Source organism: Hippopotamus amphibius, chromosome 1, assembly GCF_030028045.1.
Source record: "Hippopotamus amphibius kiboko isolate mHipAmp2 chromosome 1, mHipAmp2.hap2, whole genome shotgun sequence".
NCBI lineage: Eukaryota > Metazoa > Chordata > Mammalia > Artiodactyla > Hippopotamidae > Hippopotamus > Hippopotamus amphibius.
In genome coordinates, this window is record NC_080186.1 from 32,913,105 (window position 1) to 32,932,958 (window position 19,854).

Below are 19,854 nucleotides of genomic sequence, written 5' to 3' on the forward strand. Positions count from 1 at the left end.
CACTTGGCTTGGCACACCTCTTGCTCCTTGGGGAAGAGACTGAAGCCTATTACCTCTCACGCTTGTAGCTGGGCACTGACCAGATCAGGGAGAAGTGTGCTGAAGCCAGCAGGGTGATTATAGCCATAGAAATTCCAAAGGCTTTTTACAGGGGGTGGTAGACAGGAAGTTGGAGAGGGCCGTGTGAGCCAGCCGCTTCTCCCTCCCCTAAAAGTCCACTGTGATGCCGAGAGAGAAACCAACTTCAGAGATTATGGCGAGCAGAGAGAAGGCACTACACATGAATGTGTCCATCTTAGCTTCCTGGACCACTTTAGCTAATTCCTCTACCCAGGGGAGCTAGGAATCACAAACACATACAATTATACACACACTTATATAATGATATTATAAATACATACACATATACATTGATATATATAATACTATTCTATATTTACATGTTGGTCTGTTAGCCTACTCCATTAGAATATACACTCCATGAGGGCAGGTGGCCGGAAGTTGCTAATTTATATGGTGTCAGGAATGACATCTCTGAGGTGACATTTGAGCAGGGACCTTGAGCAGAAGAGTGACTGGCATGGTTAAGGGTTAGCATGGAGGCCAGTGTGCCAGAGCAGAGTGAAGGAAGAGAACATGGCAGGAAATAACATCTGAGAGTATGTATGCATGTGATGGGGCGAGAGGAGTGGCGGTGCACATAACAAAGGACCTTGTATACCACTGACAAACTACTAGCCTTTCTGAAGGTTGGTTCTGAGCAGAGGAGTGACACGAACCAACTTATACTCTCAGAGTCTGTGTTGATAACAGGCTTTCGGCAAGGACAGAAGCAAGAGAGACCATTTGAAAAGGAGGTTACTTTAACAGTCCAGGCAAGAGATAGCTGGACCAGGTGGCAGTGGTGAACTTGGTGGAGGATGGTCTGATATACATACAGCTCCCAGCATCGTCAGCTCATTTGACCCTTAAAATAGCTTTTGAAAGAAGTATCATCTTTAGTTTAGAGATGAGGGAACTGAGGCCCAGAGAAGTGAAGTGACTTGCCCAGGACCACACAGCTAAGAAGGAGAGAAGTCAGTGCCCTGTCTGTCTTTGCCTATTTTCGTTCCTGCAGACAGACTATACCAGGGTTCTCTCTCTCCTCCCAATGGACACAGCTGGCAGTCACTCTTCCCGGAAGGCAGAGTGTCTCAGTCTGAGGATGACTAAGGAAGGTGGGGCACGTCCACAAGAGGCCAGACTAACAAACTGACGCCTGACCATGTGGATCAATGAACTAAGGGAGGATACAGACTTGTCATCTAAATTCTTTGAGAGAAACAATTCTAGGGCTGACCAAAGAGAATTCTCTCATAGCTTTATGAGGATCTTCAGGGTCAAAAGAGATTCAGACCGTGACTTGGCCGACAGACTCACAGTGCATTCCAAGGAAGAGTGGAGATGCCTGGGACACAACAGTGGCATCTGAGGCCAGTGCCATGCGAAGCAGCCTATCAATATGACATCACTTATACGTGGAATCTAAAATAAGGCACAAATGAACCTATCTACAAAACAGAAGCAGACTCACAGACATGGAGAACACACTTGTGGTTGCCAAGGTGGGGGATGGAGGGGAGGGAAGGATTGGGAGTTTGGGACTAGCAGATGTAAACTATTATATATAGGATGGATAAACAGCAAGGTCCTACTGTAAAGCACAGGGAACTATATTCAATATCCTGTGGTAAACCATAATGGAAAAGAATATAAAAAAAGAATGTCTGTACGTGTATAACTGAACCACTTTGCTGTACAGCAGAGATTGGCACAACACTGTAAATCAACTATACTTCAATAAAAAAAAAATTAAGTTAAAAAAAGAAAAAGAAGCACTCCTAACAGAAACAGGGCTTTGGGGAAGAGAACAATAATGGTAACCCCCTCATACCTGGGGAAGGATTTAATTTCCAAAATGACCCCATATCCTTGCTTCCATCTGATCCTTTTAACGCTTCTGGGAAAAGAGCAGGGGGGTATCGCCACCTCCATTTGTGCATGAGGGACATGACTGCCTGAGAGCTGAGGAGGCTGAAGCCTCAAGGCAGGGCCCCGCTCACCGCCCCACCTCTGCTTCAGAGCGCCTTATGCCGCTCCATCTGGGGCCTTGCTGGGGTTAGGGTGGGGCAGGGGCATCCCAGGCGCCTCTCCCTGTCTCAGCCTTCCTGAGAACCCCTTGCGCCACGGCAGGCCTTGCTGATGGAGTCTTCTTATTCTTTCACACCTCACCCAACCCTGGGCTGGGGGAGGCCACAATGCGTGTGGAGATGGCATTCTCCCGTCTCCCTGTTGCTTCCATCCTCTGATGGAAGCTCATGTTCTTCAGAGGCCAAACGTGTACTGACCATCTGCTCTTCCTGATCAATTTCATCTATACATCTCTGGCTTTCTGCTCTTTGTTAAATGAAGACTTTTGGGTACTTAACTCAGTACCTTCTGTTGTACCCCAATTCCTGTCACAACCCTCACAGGCAATCCATTCCACTTCTTTGCTTCCAATGACTTTCATCTCTACTCTACTTCAAATGCCTACTGCCAAGGTCATTGTCTGGTTCTTGCATCACTTGGAACAAATCCACTTCAGAATTTTAAACATCCCCCTCTCTGACCCCAACCTCCCACCTTTCGGACTCTCTTGGGACATATGTCCACTATAACCATTATATCACAAAGATCTTTACACATCAAACTTATAGTCTCCCCATTCTTCAGCCTTCTCTCAGCCTTGCTTCGTTCCGCCGCTGCCCAGATGCAGTGTTGACGATTTAAACCACTCTTCCTCCAGCTCCACTGATTACACGCTCCCCTACTCCCCGCCCACTCTTGCCTTGCAAGCTCAACATAGAACCTTAACTGTTACACTCTCTTTCTCACCCCACAACTAGGTTTCTAAGAACCACAGAAGAAAACCATAGCTCTTGCAAACTGGCAAACTAGTCTCCAAGCTCCTAGCATTGCTGGGCCTTTGGTGTTTCCTGCAAACCATCCCCTCCTGCTTGACCCACTTCCTCCTGTCTTCCTTATGGCTAGTCCAGTCTCCCAGCACTCCGGAGCTTGTCCCTACTCAGCCCTCTCTCCTTCACTCATGGCCACCGTCAATCTTCCCTCCAGTCTCAGAGAGCAAGGTGTGCCTCCTTCTGTCCTAAGACTGATCCCCAATCCTTCCCACCACCCCCAAGGCCTTACTTTCTCCTCTTTCCTATAGTCTTAATTTCTTCTTCTTGGAAGGCTCAAGTTGTCTGCTGATAAACATACCCAGCGTGTGCCCACTCTAGAAGACCTTCTTTTGAAGGTCACCTCCTTCTTTTTTATCATCAAACTCTCCTTGATATCTCCACCCACCGCAATCTGCCCTCACTACCCTCTAGCACCACTGAAGCTGCTCTTACTAAGATCACCAATTAACCACCAATCACCATATCCAGTAGATATTTCTCAGTCCTTATTTTACTGAACGTTTTCGGGTTGTACACTTCTTAAAACACTCTCTGTACCCCTGGCAACCACAATATCAAATTCTTCTGCTTTTCCTCACATTTGACTGTTCCTTTGTCCCCTAGGGGTGATCCTCTTCCTGTTCCCTCCTCCTGAACTTTGTTGGTCCCCAGAACTCCTTCTTTGGTCAACTGTTCTTTTCATTCTAGACATAGTCCTGGGAGGTGGGTGTCATTCACCCTACAGCTTCAACTTCCATCTGTCTGCTGATGACTCCCAGATATTTAACTTCAGCTCAGTTCTTTTCCCTGAGGATCAGACCTGCATAGCCACTGCCTGCTGGGTCGCACCTAGATGACCCGGGGCTCCCTCCCCTTCTTTCTCTTCTACGGTTGGTTTCCTCGCTCAGTGAATGGCACTACCATCTATCCAGTTACCCCTTCTAGAAACCTGGGAGACATTCCCACTCCTTCCTCACAACCCTTAAATCTGACTAAATTTACCTCATGAAGACTTGTTTTCAAATCATTCTCTCCTCTACAAACCTTCTACCACTGCCCTAATCTAGACCTTTGTCATTTCTGGTCTGGCCCATTCTAGTAACCTCCTAAGTAGTCTCTCTAGTCTCGTCCTTCCTCAAATCCTACAACACAGTAGTCAATGATCTATTGGAAACACAAACCTGTTTAGGTCTTGCCTCTAAGTAAAGGTCTCCAGAGCTTCGCATTACCTACAAGATCAACTCCAAACTCTTTAACATGGCATTTAAGGTCCTCTACGATATAACCCCCGACCCTTCCAGGCTTTCCTCTTTGAAGTCCCAGAATTACATTTTGTTTTTCAGTGATACCAAAATGCATGTAGTTCTTGGTACAATCTGTGTTAGTTCTTATCCCTTTGCCCTTGTCCATGTGTATTCTCTTCCCTGGAAAGCTCTCCCTCCCCTACCACCTCTGATACATTTGTACAGTCAACCTTCAGAATCTCAGACACTTTCTCAAGGAAGCTTCCCCTGGGTACCAAGCTTGGGTTAGGTGTTTCTTCTTACAGTTTTCATACAACCCAAAGTGTATCTGTAGTCACACTCAAGATGTTGTTTTACAATTATCTATCTAAGTGTCTGTCTCTCCCACAAGACTTTCAGCTCCTTAAGGACAAGAAGTGATTGATTTTTGTGTCACCATGACAAACACAGACAGGTTCAAATAAATGGCTCATGAATAAATGAAGGACTCCTTCCCCGTCCCTTTGGCTCTAGATGGTTGACTCTTAGTTTCCATTATTTTTAAGCTAATCCCAGAGCTTCAGTTGCTCCCCAGGTGCCTAGTCAGGGGCAATAGTAACCCAGACCCCAGTCTAACTTCCAGGCGGGGGCAACAGAGTTAAGTCCTTTCTGGCCTCCCAGGGATTCAGGAAGGAAAGGAGGAAAGAACGAGAGAGGGCAGGAGAGCCAGAACTCTGAAAGGCTTACCCCTGGAGCAGAACCTGCGCACAGCCGAGGCAGTGCTCAGTGAGAGGCCACAGGATGGAAGCAAAGGCCGGTACCCAGGATTTCGAAGATTTGGGGAGGTGCTGACAAGGTTTGTGGGGTTCAAGGTGGAGTCCATTGAGTCTGAGTGTGGCTCCAAGGACCGGGCCAGACTATTTCCCAGGGCAAAGGTCTCACCTGGAAAACAGTAAAACCAGAGTTAGAGCAGGGACTAGCCTGGAAGGACTGCCAGGGCACTGGCTCCCAGGAATCTGTTTGGGTGGAGTAAGAGGCAGCAAAATAGAGAGCCGCAGGCTGGGTCACAGGAGGCCTATGTACCAGTCATGGCTCTGGCTCTCACTAGGTGGCCTTAGTCAAGCCCAGTGCCACTCTCTGGACTTGGATCTCCTCAGAGACTTTTCCTCTGAGACTAGATGGTCTCTGAGTTTTCTTCTGGTCTGGATGTCTTAGGCTTTTTCTGATAAGGAGAACCTTAAAAAAGCAAGCAAGCAAGCAAGCAAGCAAGCAAGCTATTCTAGGAAGAGGCTGCCCTAACACACAAGATGCTAGAGCAGGGAACAGGGGTGCTAAAGAAGAGATACATTTGCTTAGAGGAGGGTACTTTAGAAGTCGGCCCCCTCAGCCAGCAGGACATCTCCGAAATGCTTCTTGACGCCTGGCTAAAGGTCTGTCTGCAAAGGATCTGCTCCTATGTTCCCTCCCTACTTTCATATTTGCCTTGTTTTATGGAAACATTCTAAGAAAGCTGGGGTTGTATAGTAGTGAGAGCCCAGAATCGGGATTAGAATTTGACTCTGCAACTCAGCAGGGCAGTTGCTTCCTCAGAACCTCAGTCTCCTAATCTATAACATGGGAGGCCCCTCTCCTCCAAGGAGTTTGTGAACATCAAAAGAGAATGGCTATGGACTTCCCTGGTGGCGCAGCAGTTAAGAATCTGCCTGCCAATGCAGGGGACACGAGTTCGACACGAGTTCGAGCCCTGGTCAGAAAGATCCCATGTGCCGTGGACCAACTAAAGCCCCTGTGCCACAACAACTGAGCCTGCGCTCTAGAGCCCATGAGCTACAACTACTGAGCCCGTGTGCCACAACTACTGAAGACCGCATGCCAAGAGCCTGTGCTCTGCAACAAGAGAAGCCATTACAATGAGAAGCCTGCGCACTGCAATGAAGAGTAGCCCCTGCTCTCTGCAACTAGAGAAAGCCTGCGCACAGCAGCGAAGACCCAATGCAGTCAAATAAATAGATAAATAAATGAATGAATGAATGAGAGAATGGCTATGAAAGCCTCTGTAAAGGGAACCTCATCCTGATGTTTCTGCACCCAGGCCACAGCCCAGCCCCCAGCAGCAGCCCCTAATCGTTGCACCACAGAACTTGACGCAGACTCCCTCTCACGGCTGGGCTCTACACACACCACATCAGATCCTCTGGCCCCTGCATTCTCTGCTTATGCGAGATGTCTTGGGTACTGGACCATATCACACTGTCCTTTGGGGTTTTTCTTAGAGGTGAGGTGTTTAAATAATGCTTGAGATTCATTTAGGGCCTCTGATGAACACTAAATTCAAGGAAATTACCTGGCACACGATAAGACCTCTTTGAAAAAATGGTTAAGGATCTTAGGACTACTTTCTAATTCTCACCTAAAATTGTTTTGTAACCATGGGATTTTAGTCAAATCTAGCATGAGACAGCTATTCATCCATATCTCAGGAAATTTAATTGATGAAGCCCTTTCCTAGAAAGGGTTCTGAAGAGAGACGTCTCTGAGGCTCCAGGATACCTAAACCAATTCCCACCCCATTTCTGCAGGTGAGGTTTCAGATTCCCGTTTTCCAGGAGAGAAGATTACAACCATGTCCCACTTTGAGACAAAGACAGGAATCCAATCCAGGAAACAGGATGCCTGGGTTCTACTTCTGGGCTCCTGCCTTTCACTAGGTATGTGATTTAAGGCAAGATGTCTGTCCTTCCTGAGTACTAGTTTCCTCGTCTATAAAGTGGGGAAAACTCACCCTTCATCATGCTGAGAACATCAAATGAGAAAATAGAATGGGATGGACTTTAGAAAGGCGAGGAGTTGTATTTTATTCTTCATTCAGAGTTAGAGTGGTAAACCGAAGTTCTCTGCAAAGGCTCAAGAAAAATATGAAATCTAGTTTCCGTGTTTATCAGCACAGTAATAATCTCATCTTTCTAGTACTCATTTTACTCAGCAAAGACTGGGGATAGTACCACCTATTTCACATGAGCTAACAGATGTGAACTATAATTATGGTGACAATGCCAGGGGCTCACCAGATGCTGATGCAAAATCAGTAAGTGTCTCTTCTCTTGGCAACGCTAAGAATGGTAAATGAAATCTGGATTCTGAGTTGAGGGGTCCAAAGATCTTGCCCAGTGGCACTTGGACTAGGCAAGGTCATTAAATCTCATCCTGGTGAGGTGCAGAGGAAAAATGATGCACCATGCCCAAGGCTCTGAGAGGTCCTAGTCTGCTTAAAGCTGATCGAATGAGGCCCTGGCTGCCTTCAGCAGGATGATGCCAGGGCAGAAGACTGCAATGCTTTCCCAGTGTGCTCCACAGAGCCCTGCAGAACTCCCAGTTCCTGGCCTCATCCCAGCTTTTGTCAAAACAGCTTTGGTTTTAACTTTTATATACCAGAGTTTCATATAATCTCACCTTTGCAAAAAAGGAGTTCCACTGCTGAAACAAAACAAACTTTGAAACTACTGGCCCAGGGATCAGAAGTTGGGGATGGAACACTTGAGTTCTATTTCTGGCATGGTCATTAGTCAATGATCACCACCTTTTTTCTGGGATTCAGCTTGTGCCTCTATAAAATGGAGATGAACTCCCTTAACCTCAATGGAATTAAATTTACCGTTGAATGCTGGAGACATGAGAACAATCAGCATGAGAGGGAGCTCATTCATTCATTCATTCAACAAACATTTGTTGGGCACCCTTTGTGTGCCAGCCACTGTGCTAGGTATGGGGTGTGCAGAAGTAATCACAGACAAGGACCTTGCCGTTATACGGTTATTTTCAGTGAGAAGATCTTCTGAGTATTACATTGCGAGGCTGACCTTAAAAACTAGAGTTCCCAGTGGAAGATGACCAGAATGGTGGTGAGAGGCCTAGAATTCATGGCAAAGGAGAAAGAGGCTGGGAATATACAGTCTGGAGAAAAGTCAGGGGAGACAAAGATCCTAAAGGCAGTCATGAGTAGAGAAGAGGGCTGGAGGTAGGTTTGTTTTTTTGGAAGGCAGAAAGTAGGACACGGGGCAGGAGTTATAAGAAGGTAGATTTCAGCTAAAAAAGAAAGGCATTTTAGTAATCAGAAGTGTCCAACAACAGAACTGACTGCCAAAGATGATTGTGAGCAACATATTATTAAGGGGTATTTAAGCAGATGTCAGATGACCACATTTGTCTGCTGGGCTAGATACTAGATCATCTCTAGAGCTGTTTCTGCTTCTGAGATTCAAGGATTCTATGCTCAGAAGCATGCTTTCTCCTTCATGGGAGTAAACTGAATAATCAAGAAACAACTACAGCTGTGGATCTAAGAAACTTCTTATACCAATACAGAACTCAGAGGCTAGCACAGTTCTTATGTGTGCTTAAGACAAACTTAAGTCTATCCCATGTTAAAAAAATATCCTTCTCTGGTGTCCCACATCCTCTACTAAGTGTCCTTTCATTCAACAAATATTAAACACTATGGGACAGTTAGGGTGATGGATACTGAGAATGGTGAAAAAGATAGATATCACCCTTCCCCTCATGGAATATTTAATTTAGTGGGGAGGATGACAAAATACAAGCTCATAAAAAGTAGAAACTATTGTAAATATTCCGAAGGAAGGAATGGAGAATTAATGCAGAATATAACAGGGGGACCTTTTTTTAGATGAGGCAACCCTAAGAGGCCCCCCTGACAACTTGATGATTAAGCTGTGCTCTGAAGAAGAGTCCAAGTGGAGGTGTGCCAGAGAGTGTGCCTGGTTTTAGGGTTCAATGAAGCCCCTAAATGAACCCTAAAGCATTTTCTAAACATTTGATTTCTAAGAAAAACTACAAAGGATAAGAATGTGGTCCAGGACCCAGGATACTCCCCACATGCAGAGAATTCTATGGGAAGGGCTAAGGAACTGACTTGGTTTAGGTAGGATCATGGGAAAGGATCTGCTGTAGGTTCCCTGGTGCAATGGTTAGGGGCTGCTGCCTGGTCACACAGAGAAAGACCCTGAGGTAGAAACAGCTTGGAATATTCAGCGAAATGAGGAAAAACAGCATAGCTAAAATGTAGGGAACAAAGAGATGAATTTGGAGAGGTAGGCAGGGGCCAGATCATGCAGGACACTACAAACCAAAGTAAGACATCTGGATTCATTAAAAGTGCATTAGAACACCACTAAAGAGTTTTAAGTGAAGGAGTGCCATAATCTAATTTATGCTTTAAGAAGACCATTGGGCTACTAAATAGATAATGGACCAAGGAGGAACACAAGAGGTAGTAAGGGGACCAGATAGGCCAGAAAGGATCTCTCAGGCCAAGAGAGGGAGGATGATGGTGAAGGCAGTACAGATGATAAGATATACATGGATTCAAGACACATTCTGGATTTGCACTGCTAGCTAAGGATCAGACATACCCTACTGCTCGAAACAACTAAAAGAAAAGACAAAATACATAAAAAAATAGTTTTCAGACACTGGGAATTAGATAGTACAGAATAGAGATTTCTGAAAGAGGGGAAACAAATGAGATGAGCCCTAAGGCTTGCTTTCAGCTTACTGTCTGGAGAGCTTCCAGGCTACAGTGCAGGGAGGGGAAGATCAGACGGTGCCCAGTGATCTCCCTGAGTTGAGAAGATGGAGCTGAGAGTCCAGGTAGAACATAGCTATTAAAGTTCATAAGCCAGAGTACTGCAAAGGTGATTATAACTATATTTCATATGTTTAAGAAGGTAAAGCAAAGACTGAGCAGGTTAAGCACACACTGGAGATATAAAAAGACCTACACTGAATGTCTAGAAATGAAGATACAATGTTTGAGATGAAAAACACATGGGATGGATTAACAGCAGATTAGACACTGCAGAAGAAAAGATCAACTAACTTAACCATAGCTGTAGAGTTTACCCAAGGTTAAACACAGAAAAAGGCTAAAAAAAAAATTTTAAAAGCATCAGTAAACTGTGGGAAAATTTCAAGAGGATTAATATATGTCTAATTGGAATCCCCAAAGCAGATGTGACAAAATATACATGAAGAACGAATGGCAGAAATTTTTTCAAATTTGATGTAAACGACAAACCCACATATCCAAGAAGCTCAGTGAATCCCAAGCACAAGAAGCAAAAGGTAAACCTCACCAAAGTACAGCGCAATCAAATTGCTTAAAATCAATGACAAAGAGAAAACCTAAAAAGCATCCAGAGGAAAAAGATGAATACAGGAGACCAAAGATAAGAATGACAGCAGACTTCTCACCAGAGACAAGGCTCACCAGAAGACAACAGAGCCACATCTTTAGCATGCTGAACAACAAAAAAGTCAACCTGGAATTCTAAACTCAACACAAGTATCTTTCAAAAACAAAGGCAAAAAAGACCTTTCTCAGAGCTACAAAAGCTGGAAGAACTCAACTATAGTAGACATGACTATGAGAAATGTTAAAGAAAGCCCTTCAGGCAGAGAGAAGATGATGGTATGAAATCTGGCTCTACATTAAAGAATGAAGAGTGGCAGAAATGGTAACTATAAAAGGGTAAATATAAAACAATTTTTCCTTATTTGAAAAAAATCTTTAAAAGATAATTACCTGTTTAAAGTAAAATAATAACAAATGTAAAGTGGGATTTATAATATATGTAAAAGTAAAATGTATAATCACACTAGCATAAAGGCCAGGAGGTGAGAAGTACACTGTTTTAAGGTTCTTATACTATATGTAAAGGGATATGATTATTACTTTAAAGTAGATGGTGATATGTTAAAAAAAATGTATAATACAAACTAAAGCATCCACTAAAATAACAAAGAGCTATAGCTAACAAGCCAACCAAAGAAATGCAATAGAATCATTAAAAAACTGGATTAATCCACAGGAAGGTGGAAAAAAGGAAAAAGGGAACATAGAACAGATGGAACAAATCTCTCTACCCACAGTTTTTTCCCTTTGTTCTTTGAGTTGCTGAAAGCATGCATCTGGGCTAGATGATTCTTTCATTTAGATAATTACACTAATGGTACTTTTGGTATGAAAGGCAAGGTCTGGGCATTGTGTAGAAGGGGAAAGCTGGGACAAAAGCAAACAAAATTATTTCGCACCGTAAATTAATTTGGAGTTGCCTGCTGATAGCTTGGAAGGGAGAAGGTATGGGATGGAGGGAACTGAGAAATCAGAGGGAAAAGGGAATTCCTCCAAATCTAGAGTGGGTCCCAGAAAATGGCAGGAGGCAGAGGTCTAAGGTGAAAAGGCCAGTAAGGTATTTGCCATAACATCCGATAAACACTAAAACAAAAATGTTAAACTGCTTCCTTTTCTTTGTGGTAATTATCTTTCTTTCCACCCAAAACTTCAGTACAAGTCTATTACACTTAACAGCCTTGTGTTAGTTTTTCCTTAGGGAAATGAAGGATGAGGAGCTGGATCAAATGGTTGGGGCAAAGCACTGCAGGCGAGACCATCAGCTACAGGCACTGATGGGAAAAAGGGATTAAGAACTGACTCAGAAGCAGGAATTCTGAGCTAGAAGTATGGACTACTATGAGGAAAATGTAATCTCATCCTGGGTTACGTGGGATGGGGGTTCACTTAATTTGATTTAGATTTGGATATCAAAGGAAAGGACAATCCCCAAATGTAGGAGGCCTTGTACAATTCAAAAACCTCCAACTGGTTCCCCTGCCTACCTCTTGCCCCACTCCAACTATTCTCCCACACAGCAAGTATCCTGACTGAGCTTTCAAAAACACAAATCTGATTGTTATTTCCATAACACAGTCATGGCTTTAAATATTTCAGTGGGTCCTCGCTGCTCAATGATATAAAGTCTGTAACCTGGTCAATTTGACCTTTTCTGCCTGGGCCTTTGCTACCACTCCAACCTCACTGCTCACATTCTTCTTCTCTACTTTATATTTCAGTGGTACTGAACACTCAGTTCCTCTGAAACAAGTCACGTTTCCTCTTGCCCCTCAGTCTCACATGCTCAGTCAACAAGAACTTTCTTCATCATTCCCCTCCTCCATCTCTTCAGGTCTGTGGCATCTTTACCTCACTATTCTACTCCTTCAGGTCCAAGATTATATATCATTTCTTCTGGAAAGTCTTCCCTGACACACTGGATTTGAACTCTTGAATTCTGAACTTGTTCCTTTATTAAAGCACTCATCACCATAAATTAATTTGCTCATTTGTTTGTATTCTTTACCAGGCTGTAAACTCCGTGGGTGTAACAACCTTGACTCCCAGTTTACAATGGAACCCTCTATGCCTAAATCAGAGCCTGGCATCCTGCAGTCAATACATACTGGGTTGACTGATTGACCGAATAATGGAAGCACTACAGTTTTGATTAATATAAACATTTGAGTCATCTTAAAACTCTGACAATTCTATGAGGAAACTTTGTGTGAGGATGAAGGGGCATCCTAAGAAATTTTCTTATTTGGCTTTTATTCTGTGAAATTTGGGGTCTTGTCAGGAGAACCACTTTATAACCAGCTTAGAAGACCTGGATAGCAACTGGAAAGACAGGCACTAGGAACTCATTGTCGTGGGACAAATGAAGCACTTCCTTCAGCAGAGAGGAAGCAACAGGCCCAGAGGTGAATGCTAGGTGGATTTCAATTACAGCTAAGATTATTAGTCATTGGGACCAGATAAATTAATACAATCTCCTGTTTAATACCATTAGTTTTTAGAGGACCAGAAAGAGCTCCCTCTCACTCAATTTTCATAGGCCTCTTACTTGACCCAGTTCTGAAGAAGGAATTCTGATTTGACACTGCCTCCCTGAGGAATCCTCCCCTGACCTCTTCTTTCACCTTACTCCTTGCTCATCACTTGTGGCTGGGCCAGAGTACCTTTGGTTCCATGCTCTTACTACATATATGTTTACCTATATCTTCCTCTCAGCTGGGAACTCTTTTAGAGCAGGGATTGAGTCTGTTTTCTCTGTCTCCCCAGAGTCCAGTATAGGATCTAGCACAGAGTAGGTATTTGATAAATGTTGGATGATCTGAACCAAAACAACTGGCCTGAATTCTTCAAAATGCCAATGTCATAACATGGAAGGTATATAAAAAAGGCTGGAAAACTGCTCTAGATAAAAGAAAACTAAAGAGACAGGATAACTAAATGCAGTGGATCACGCTTCACTGGATCTTGGATTAGGAAAAAAAAAACTACAAAGGTCATTACTGGGACAATTCAGGGAATCTGAATATGGACTATACGTACGAGCTAGTAGATTTTGTTAACGTTAAACTTCTTGAGAATGATAATATTCCTTGTTCTTAGGAGATATATACAAAAGTGTTTAAGGATCAAGTCTCTCATCTGCAGTTAACTCTCAAATGGTAAATAAATATATAAACAAAAAATATACAGACACACACGTATATATACTCAGATAAATAGATAAAGTAAATACTACAAAAAGTTAAGTGACAAACCTAGGTGAAAGTACATGGTTGCTCACTGTACTACTGTACAACTTTTTTGTAAGTTTGAAAATTTTCAAAATAAAACACTGGAGGAAAAAACTGTCAACTTAGGTAAGGAAACCTAATGGGATGTATACTTCGTGACTATTTGCTATGTTGGAAATGTGTAGTCAGTTAGGCCAAGACCCTAATGGGTAGGGTAGTGTGGAGACCAGGCTCTAGGAAAGAAAGAGGGTGCTGGTAAGCTCCTGGATAAGAGAGCTGGTATCTTCAGATGTGGAACTAGCAGAAGTGTGTAGCCAGGCAGAAGGGTGGGAGTAATAAACATCGGATCCAAAGGGCAAAGCAAAAGAAAGCCCTTATGCAGATCAAGCTCTTTGGCAGAGGTTTGCGTAGCTAATCAGAAAAGTGTAGGAAAGGAAAAATGATTAGAGGTGGGGCAAAGGGGTCAGTCAGGCAGGGAGGTAGGTAGGTAGGCAGGCAGGCAGAAAAGATAAGTGAGGGAGCACAGAAGAGTTAGAAATCTAGGCAATGCTCTGGTTTGTCTGGGCAGAGGTAAAACATTTCAGGGAAGCAAACAGAAACTAGGGTGAGAGCAGCCAAGCTGCTGAGCACCCACTATGAGAAATGGAGGTTAGAGAGCATAGGAGAGCACAGAGAGTTGGCTGAATCTGTCTGAAAAAGAGGGAAGAGAAGGAGGGCAGCCGATGTAGAAGATGATAACCCTGGTCTGTCTCTTCTTATTTGGTGAGGCAAGAAGGAAGAGTGGTTAAAGCCTCCTCCCTTTTATCTGGTAGTTGAATCAGAGACACAAACTGGAACAGAATTCCCAGGAAAGGTCATGCCCCAGTCCCAAACTATTATCATGACTGCAGGCCCATGATGTATATTCCTCCCAACCTCTGCATGCTGCTACCAGCATTTCTCTTGGTTCTTCCATTTAAGAATTCTGAGTTCCTGTTTCTTTGAGAAATCTCTCTTTAGACTAGCAGCTACACTCATGGACATGCTATCCTCTCTCGTGCATCCACTCTTCCAGAATCAGGTAGGGCTAACTTTAACTATCTTAGTGCCGCTCAGAGTTCCTGAATGCCAGCAGCAGGGGATATTTAACAACCTGCCTTTGTCTGCACCAACTCCACCAGGCCTAGCCCAGACTCCCAATGCAATATCCTAACTACAAGTAAGAACGCCTTTTTCTGTTCTCAGAGAGTCTGATGCTGAAAACAAGCAAGCTAGAATAGGTTAGATGAGGAGTTCCCTCTGAAGAAAAGGGTCGGGGAGAGGGTCACAGATATGTCTGCAAGGACCAGATGGTGGGGCCCCCAGAAGGAGCATCCAAAATTCAGGTATTTTTTTGCCCTGCACGCCAGTCGTGTAAGCAATTCTTGTTTAGGTGCAGAAATACAGATACAGGCAATGAGGGGTGGGTGCTGGGTGAACAGTCACTTCCCTAGCACATTTTCCAGAAGTGCCGCTTCTATCAGGACTGATTCTGACAATGGTGAAGAGATAACAAGGAAGCAATAAGGGAACAAGACTTGTGCAGCTCAGAAGGGACTACCATTTAGAGTTAGGCTCCCCCATCAACAGGCAGCACAGCCCCAGCACTGATAGCACTGCCTCTCTATTCCTCTGGCCAGGACATGGTCCAAAGGACTCTTTGAAAGGGCCTTTCCTCCCTCTCTCCAAAATGACCTACCTTGCTACGTTTAAGATCGAGCTTTCCTTCCCTCCCTGTTGCTCTGTGTCCTGCGGTCCAGATTAGAGATGCCGAGTTCCATTCACTCAACCCTCTCTCAGAAGTGCTTAGTCACTGATCTGGCCACGTGGCATCTGCTTTCCCGTTGTGGGTCTGGTATGTTAGTTAACTAAGAAAGTTATTTTCCAGCTTAGTTAGAAACAGCAGGAACTTGAACTGACTTGCTAGACTGGCGGTGCTGAGGAGTTAGGGCCACGGGCCAAAGGAAAGAGTGGAGGGCCAATCACCAGGGAGCAAATTTCTCAATCTGTAGCCTGAGACTAAACCTTCCCACTGCCAAGGGAGTTCTATGTTAGGCCTTTGCTGCCAGATTCACCCTGGGAGATGTCCTGTGACTTCACAGTGGCTCCTCATGTAGTTTGGAGCTTAGAATGGTGAGCCATCGTTTTTTTTTAGCGATTAAAAATCCAGAGGAAAGACGGTTAATCCTAGAGATAGGAGACAAAATCCTGAAGAAAGAGTAAAGACGAGAGGAGAACAAAAAGTGCCAGACATGGCAAAGGTAAGGGACAGAAAACCAGATCTCGGGGTGGTAGGTGCCAGGCTAGCAGGTCTGAAGGCTGGCCCTGGGCCCTCGCTGCTGCTACTGCTACTACCCTGCCCCCCTTTCTTAGCCCAGACCCCATCCCAGCTCCTACCTGGTAGGTACCTGTCGTGGCTGTGGCTGTACTCTGTGGTGGTGAGTGACAAGTGAGTCTGCGTAAAGGGCTGGTTGCCAAACAGATTGTCACTGCGAAGGTTGTGGCAGAGTTTCTCCAGGAAGCGGAGGACGTAGGTGATGCTGTTGACTGCTGGGAGGTTGAGGGTGTGCTGCTGGCGGTCAAACACGGCTAAGGAGTTAAGTAAACAGGGCCGAGCACGTCAGCTCATCAGCACAGCGCAGCCACTGGGCAGGAGTCTTCCAGCCCACTGCTTGCCTCAGGCTTACCTGGTTACACAGAGGCAATTGGTGCCCAGGTTTCCTCCCTCCTTCCCTTCCCCTCTCCTCCCTCCCTTGAGGGTTTGATTTTTGCCTCCAACTCCAAAGGGCTTGCAATAATGGGAGTGGCCAGGGCGGGTCTGTTGCACCTGGGGCTCTGGAATGATTTTACTCAGCCTGTGAAACAACTGTGAACATAATTCTATCTGCCCCATCAGTTGGCTGGGCCTCCTCCAGGAAATCTGTTCATTTAGGTTTCCATTTCCATAAAAACTGCCCAAGAACAGAGAAGCTGCGCAGAAAAGGAGAATACAGCTACTGCCTGGAATGACTGAGGTGTACAATCTGATCTGGATAAGGGCGACTAGAATTTCAGCAACATTTGGAACTATTCCCTGCCTGTTGTTTTTTTTTAAACTCCCTATTTCTACTCAAAACATATCTGTATAGTCCAACATGCAAAAGGCCTCTGCTTCTGTCTCTGAGGGCAGCAAGGAAGTGGGAGATATGTCACTCTCAGGAACCAATTCTGGGGCAGAGGAAGAACCCTAGAGAAGGCGTGGGTGAAAGCTGCTAAGAAAAGTGGTAAAGAAGGCTGGGTCCCTGCAGACTGCTGCACAGAAGCAAAGGAGAGGCCAGGCAGAAGCCTCAGCCTCAGAAGGAAAGGGAGGCTCTATTTCCATGCAGTTTTCAGCCTTTTATAGCAATTCCTTCCCTGCCTGCCCCCGTCCTCCATGTAGCCAATTACTCCCTCGTCCAGGCCCGCACCCCACCAAGCATGCATTTCTCACATGTTGTAACACCTCCCACAGTTAGCTGTGAGCTAGTCTTTCTTTTCCATCAGGGCGGAGCCTGAACATGTCATCTTCTTTTCTTCCCTTCCTCTGGCCAGTGTCTGGCAATAACCTCTGACATATAGTAAGGGCTCAATGAATGCTTGCTAAAAGACTCCATTTGTGGTATTTATGGGGTCTTCCATGTCAGCTGGGTTTCCTGAGGCTGGAAACTGCAATTGGTTAGAGGGCAGGAGATTATGGGGTAGTGTACAGTTAAGATTGACAGGCTCTAGGTCAAGTCCTCATAGGTTTGGTGGGTAGAGAATGGGGTTTTGGACTCAGGAAAACTTAAACAGAACGAGGGCACAGTAGAAGTGACTGTTCTCCGTGAAAACAAACAAACCAAAAAACCACACACTGTGCAAGTGACTCAAACTCTTATAGCAGGAAAGAGAGGGATGATTCTTCCCACTCTGCCCTGGGATTCAACTCCCCTGTATCAGGGCTGGCTTAGGACTGGGAAGCTAAGGAGTCAAAAGAATGAGAGGAGACTTCTGTGGTTCCCTAAAGCCAGCTAGGAGGCTGTGGCAGTCTGGAGAAACTCTTCTGTTGCCACAATACAGCCTCCTCTGGATTTTTTCTTCTGAGCATCTTTAAAGCAACACAGAGATATATTTTCCATAAGGGAGAGGTTAGGCAGATAGACAGGAGGGGAGTCTGTTTAGAGACTCAGTCAAGCAGAGTCTGCTTGGGCATTCTACTTGGCAGCATGATATGCACAAGACCTGGAGGGGCTCTGGGAACCGAAAATGAGGACTCTCTGAGGAATGGAATACTTTCATATTTCTCCAGAGCCTAGGTGTGAAGTAGAAATCAGAATGCCTTGCTAGAAATCAGCCAGTTGAAAAGGCCTGCCCCTCTGGCTAGGAGCTGTACCAGTTCAAGGGCGCTTACCTGAGATAACTGCTCCACCGTGACCCTGTTTGAGGAAGCTGAAGACGGTTTTCTGGTGATAAGCACAGTCGATGCAAGCCTGCACAGCCTGCTGCAACACCACGGAGGCTCGGGCTGGCCCAAAATGGTCAGGGAGCTGCTGGACCTTCTTCTTATCTAAGTGGGGGCCTGTGCTGCCATTCTTGTTCAAGTAAATACAAACTGCAGGAGACAAAGAACCAAAGCAGCTTAAAGTGTATCCAGGATAGAGAAGTCAGAGAACAGTACTCTCTTCGTCTTTCATACCCTGGGCTCTGGTCTCTACAGGATTCCCAGCTGCTAAGCTGGTGAAACACTGTGGGAGGGGTAGAGGGTGGCTGTGCCCAGCTGCTGCCAGCCCAAATTGCATGACCAAAGCTCTGGGAACGCAGCCTGCTGGGAGAACTGCCCAGACCAGCCAAGGCACAGAACTTGCACTTTTGTCTTCTGTACACCAAAAAGAAAATCTAAGCAATTTTGCAGATGTATGTACTTTCATTTTCAGTCCTCGGTTGCCTTACGTATTCTTGGTATCTCTTACATGCTCTGTGTACGGAGCTGTGAGGCTATGGTAATATTAGCAAGAGTGTGCTTGTGTGTGTTTGGCCTTGGTCAAACCACCAGTCACTTGGCTTTCCATTCTGGGCCTTACAGTCCCTTTGTTATCTTCTACATCAACACTCAGGCTCAAAAAAAGTAGTGAAAATAGAAAAAATTGGAATAAAGAAAAACATGCAAAGGGCCTGAGGGTCCCATCTATATATTTGTTTGTTTCAGTAGTTTCTCCTGTCAAGACAGCTGGGCACTTTCCTAATTGCAACCCCTGCCCCCGCCCCCACCCCCACCCCTGGCACTGTGCTAGGGTAGAAGCTGGGCGAGCACAGAAGAAAGAGGCAGTCCTGCTTAGACTTGCTTCTTGGTCTCAAGAGAGGACCTGCAGCTGCCTGGCCAACTATGGCATTCTTTCTGCTGACCTCACTTCTAGGCTTCTACTTGAGTAGGGGGTACGCTGCTTCTTCACACTGTCCTGGCTCACTAACTGAAGGGCAGGAGGGCAAAAAGTCTCTTTTGTTATTAAAGGCAAAAAGATAAGGGCAGTAACTGTGTGGGCTGTGGATGGACAGACTGCTGCCCTCTTTGGGCCTCAGGTTTGCCATCCACCAAATGGAGGGGCTGAGTCAGATGTTCTCCAAGGACCCTTCCACCTTCATCATTTTAAATCTAAGGGGAAGCAAGATGGAGAGAAGAAAACAAAAAGAGAGAGGCAGGATGTGGAAGTTGATGGCTGAAAAAGAAAGAAAGGAGAAGAAAGAAAAGGGTAAACAAGATGAATTGAAATACACATTTAACCCTTTTCTCTCTTAAAACCCACAAAAATGAGCCAGATAAAAAGAAAGGAGACAACTTAAAATTCTGGAAGCTGGCAAAGTAGCAACTGACTCAGCAGACCCAAGAAAGCTGAATCCTTAACCAAGAGTGGGGAATGATGAGAGCCAAGCTGTTCCATCTCATAATTCACAAAAGGCCCAAGAATGGCCCCTGCAGGTGGGTGTGAAGGAAGACAATAAAAGAAGAATTGGCTGAAGTCTCCTAAGAAATAGTTAGAATTTCCATGCCATATTATGACTCTTTCATTGAAAATAAAACAAATAAAATGCAGGAACTCAAAGAGATAAGAGTAATGAAAATGAATGAAAACATATGTCTGTGAAAAGACACTTATTTAAATGCTCATAGCAGGTTAGCCATAATAACCCCAAACGAGAACCAA

The 19,854-nt window shown here is 44.9% G+C and overlaps 1 protein-coding gene and 1 long non-coding RNA gene across 12 annotated transcripts in view; one reads left to right on the forward strand and one right to left on the reverse strand.

The window, feature by feature from the left end:
* The window catches only part of SCMH1 (Scm polycomb group protein homolog 1), a 191,779-nt gene that overhangs the window by 4,992 nt on the left and 166,933 nt on the right, over window positions 1-19,854 (reverse strand). For all 11 annotated transcript variants that reach the window (XM_057707185.1, XM_057707191.1, XM_057707195.1 and 8 more), the window contains 3 exons: window positions 18,066-18,266; window positions 16,055-16,246; window positions 4,949-5,143 (listed from right to left, as the gene is read on the reverse strand). In XM_057707185.1, coding sequence (XP_057563168.1) covers window positions 4,949-5,143; window positions 16,055-16,246; window positions 18,066-18,266 — 588 coding nt within the window. The remainder of the gene's footprint in view (window positions 1-4,948; window positions 5,144-16,054; window positions 16,247-18,065; window positions 18,267-19,854) is intronic.
* The window catches only part of LOC130835575 (uncharacterized), a 35,253-nt gene continuing 31,151 nt past the window's right edge, over window positions 15,753-19,854 (forward strand). Inside the window, exon 1 of the long non-coding RNA XR_009048984.1 lies at window positions 15,753-15,918. This is a non-coding gene — a long non-coding RNA (uncharacterized LOC130835575). The remainder of the gene's footprint in view (window positions 15,919-19,854) is intronic.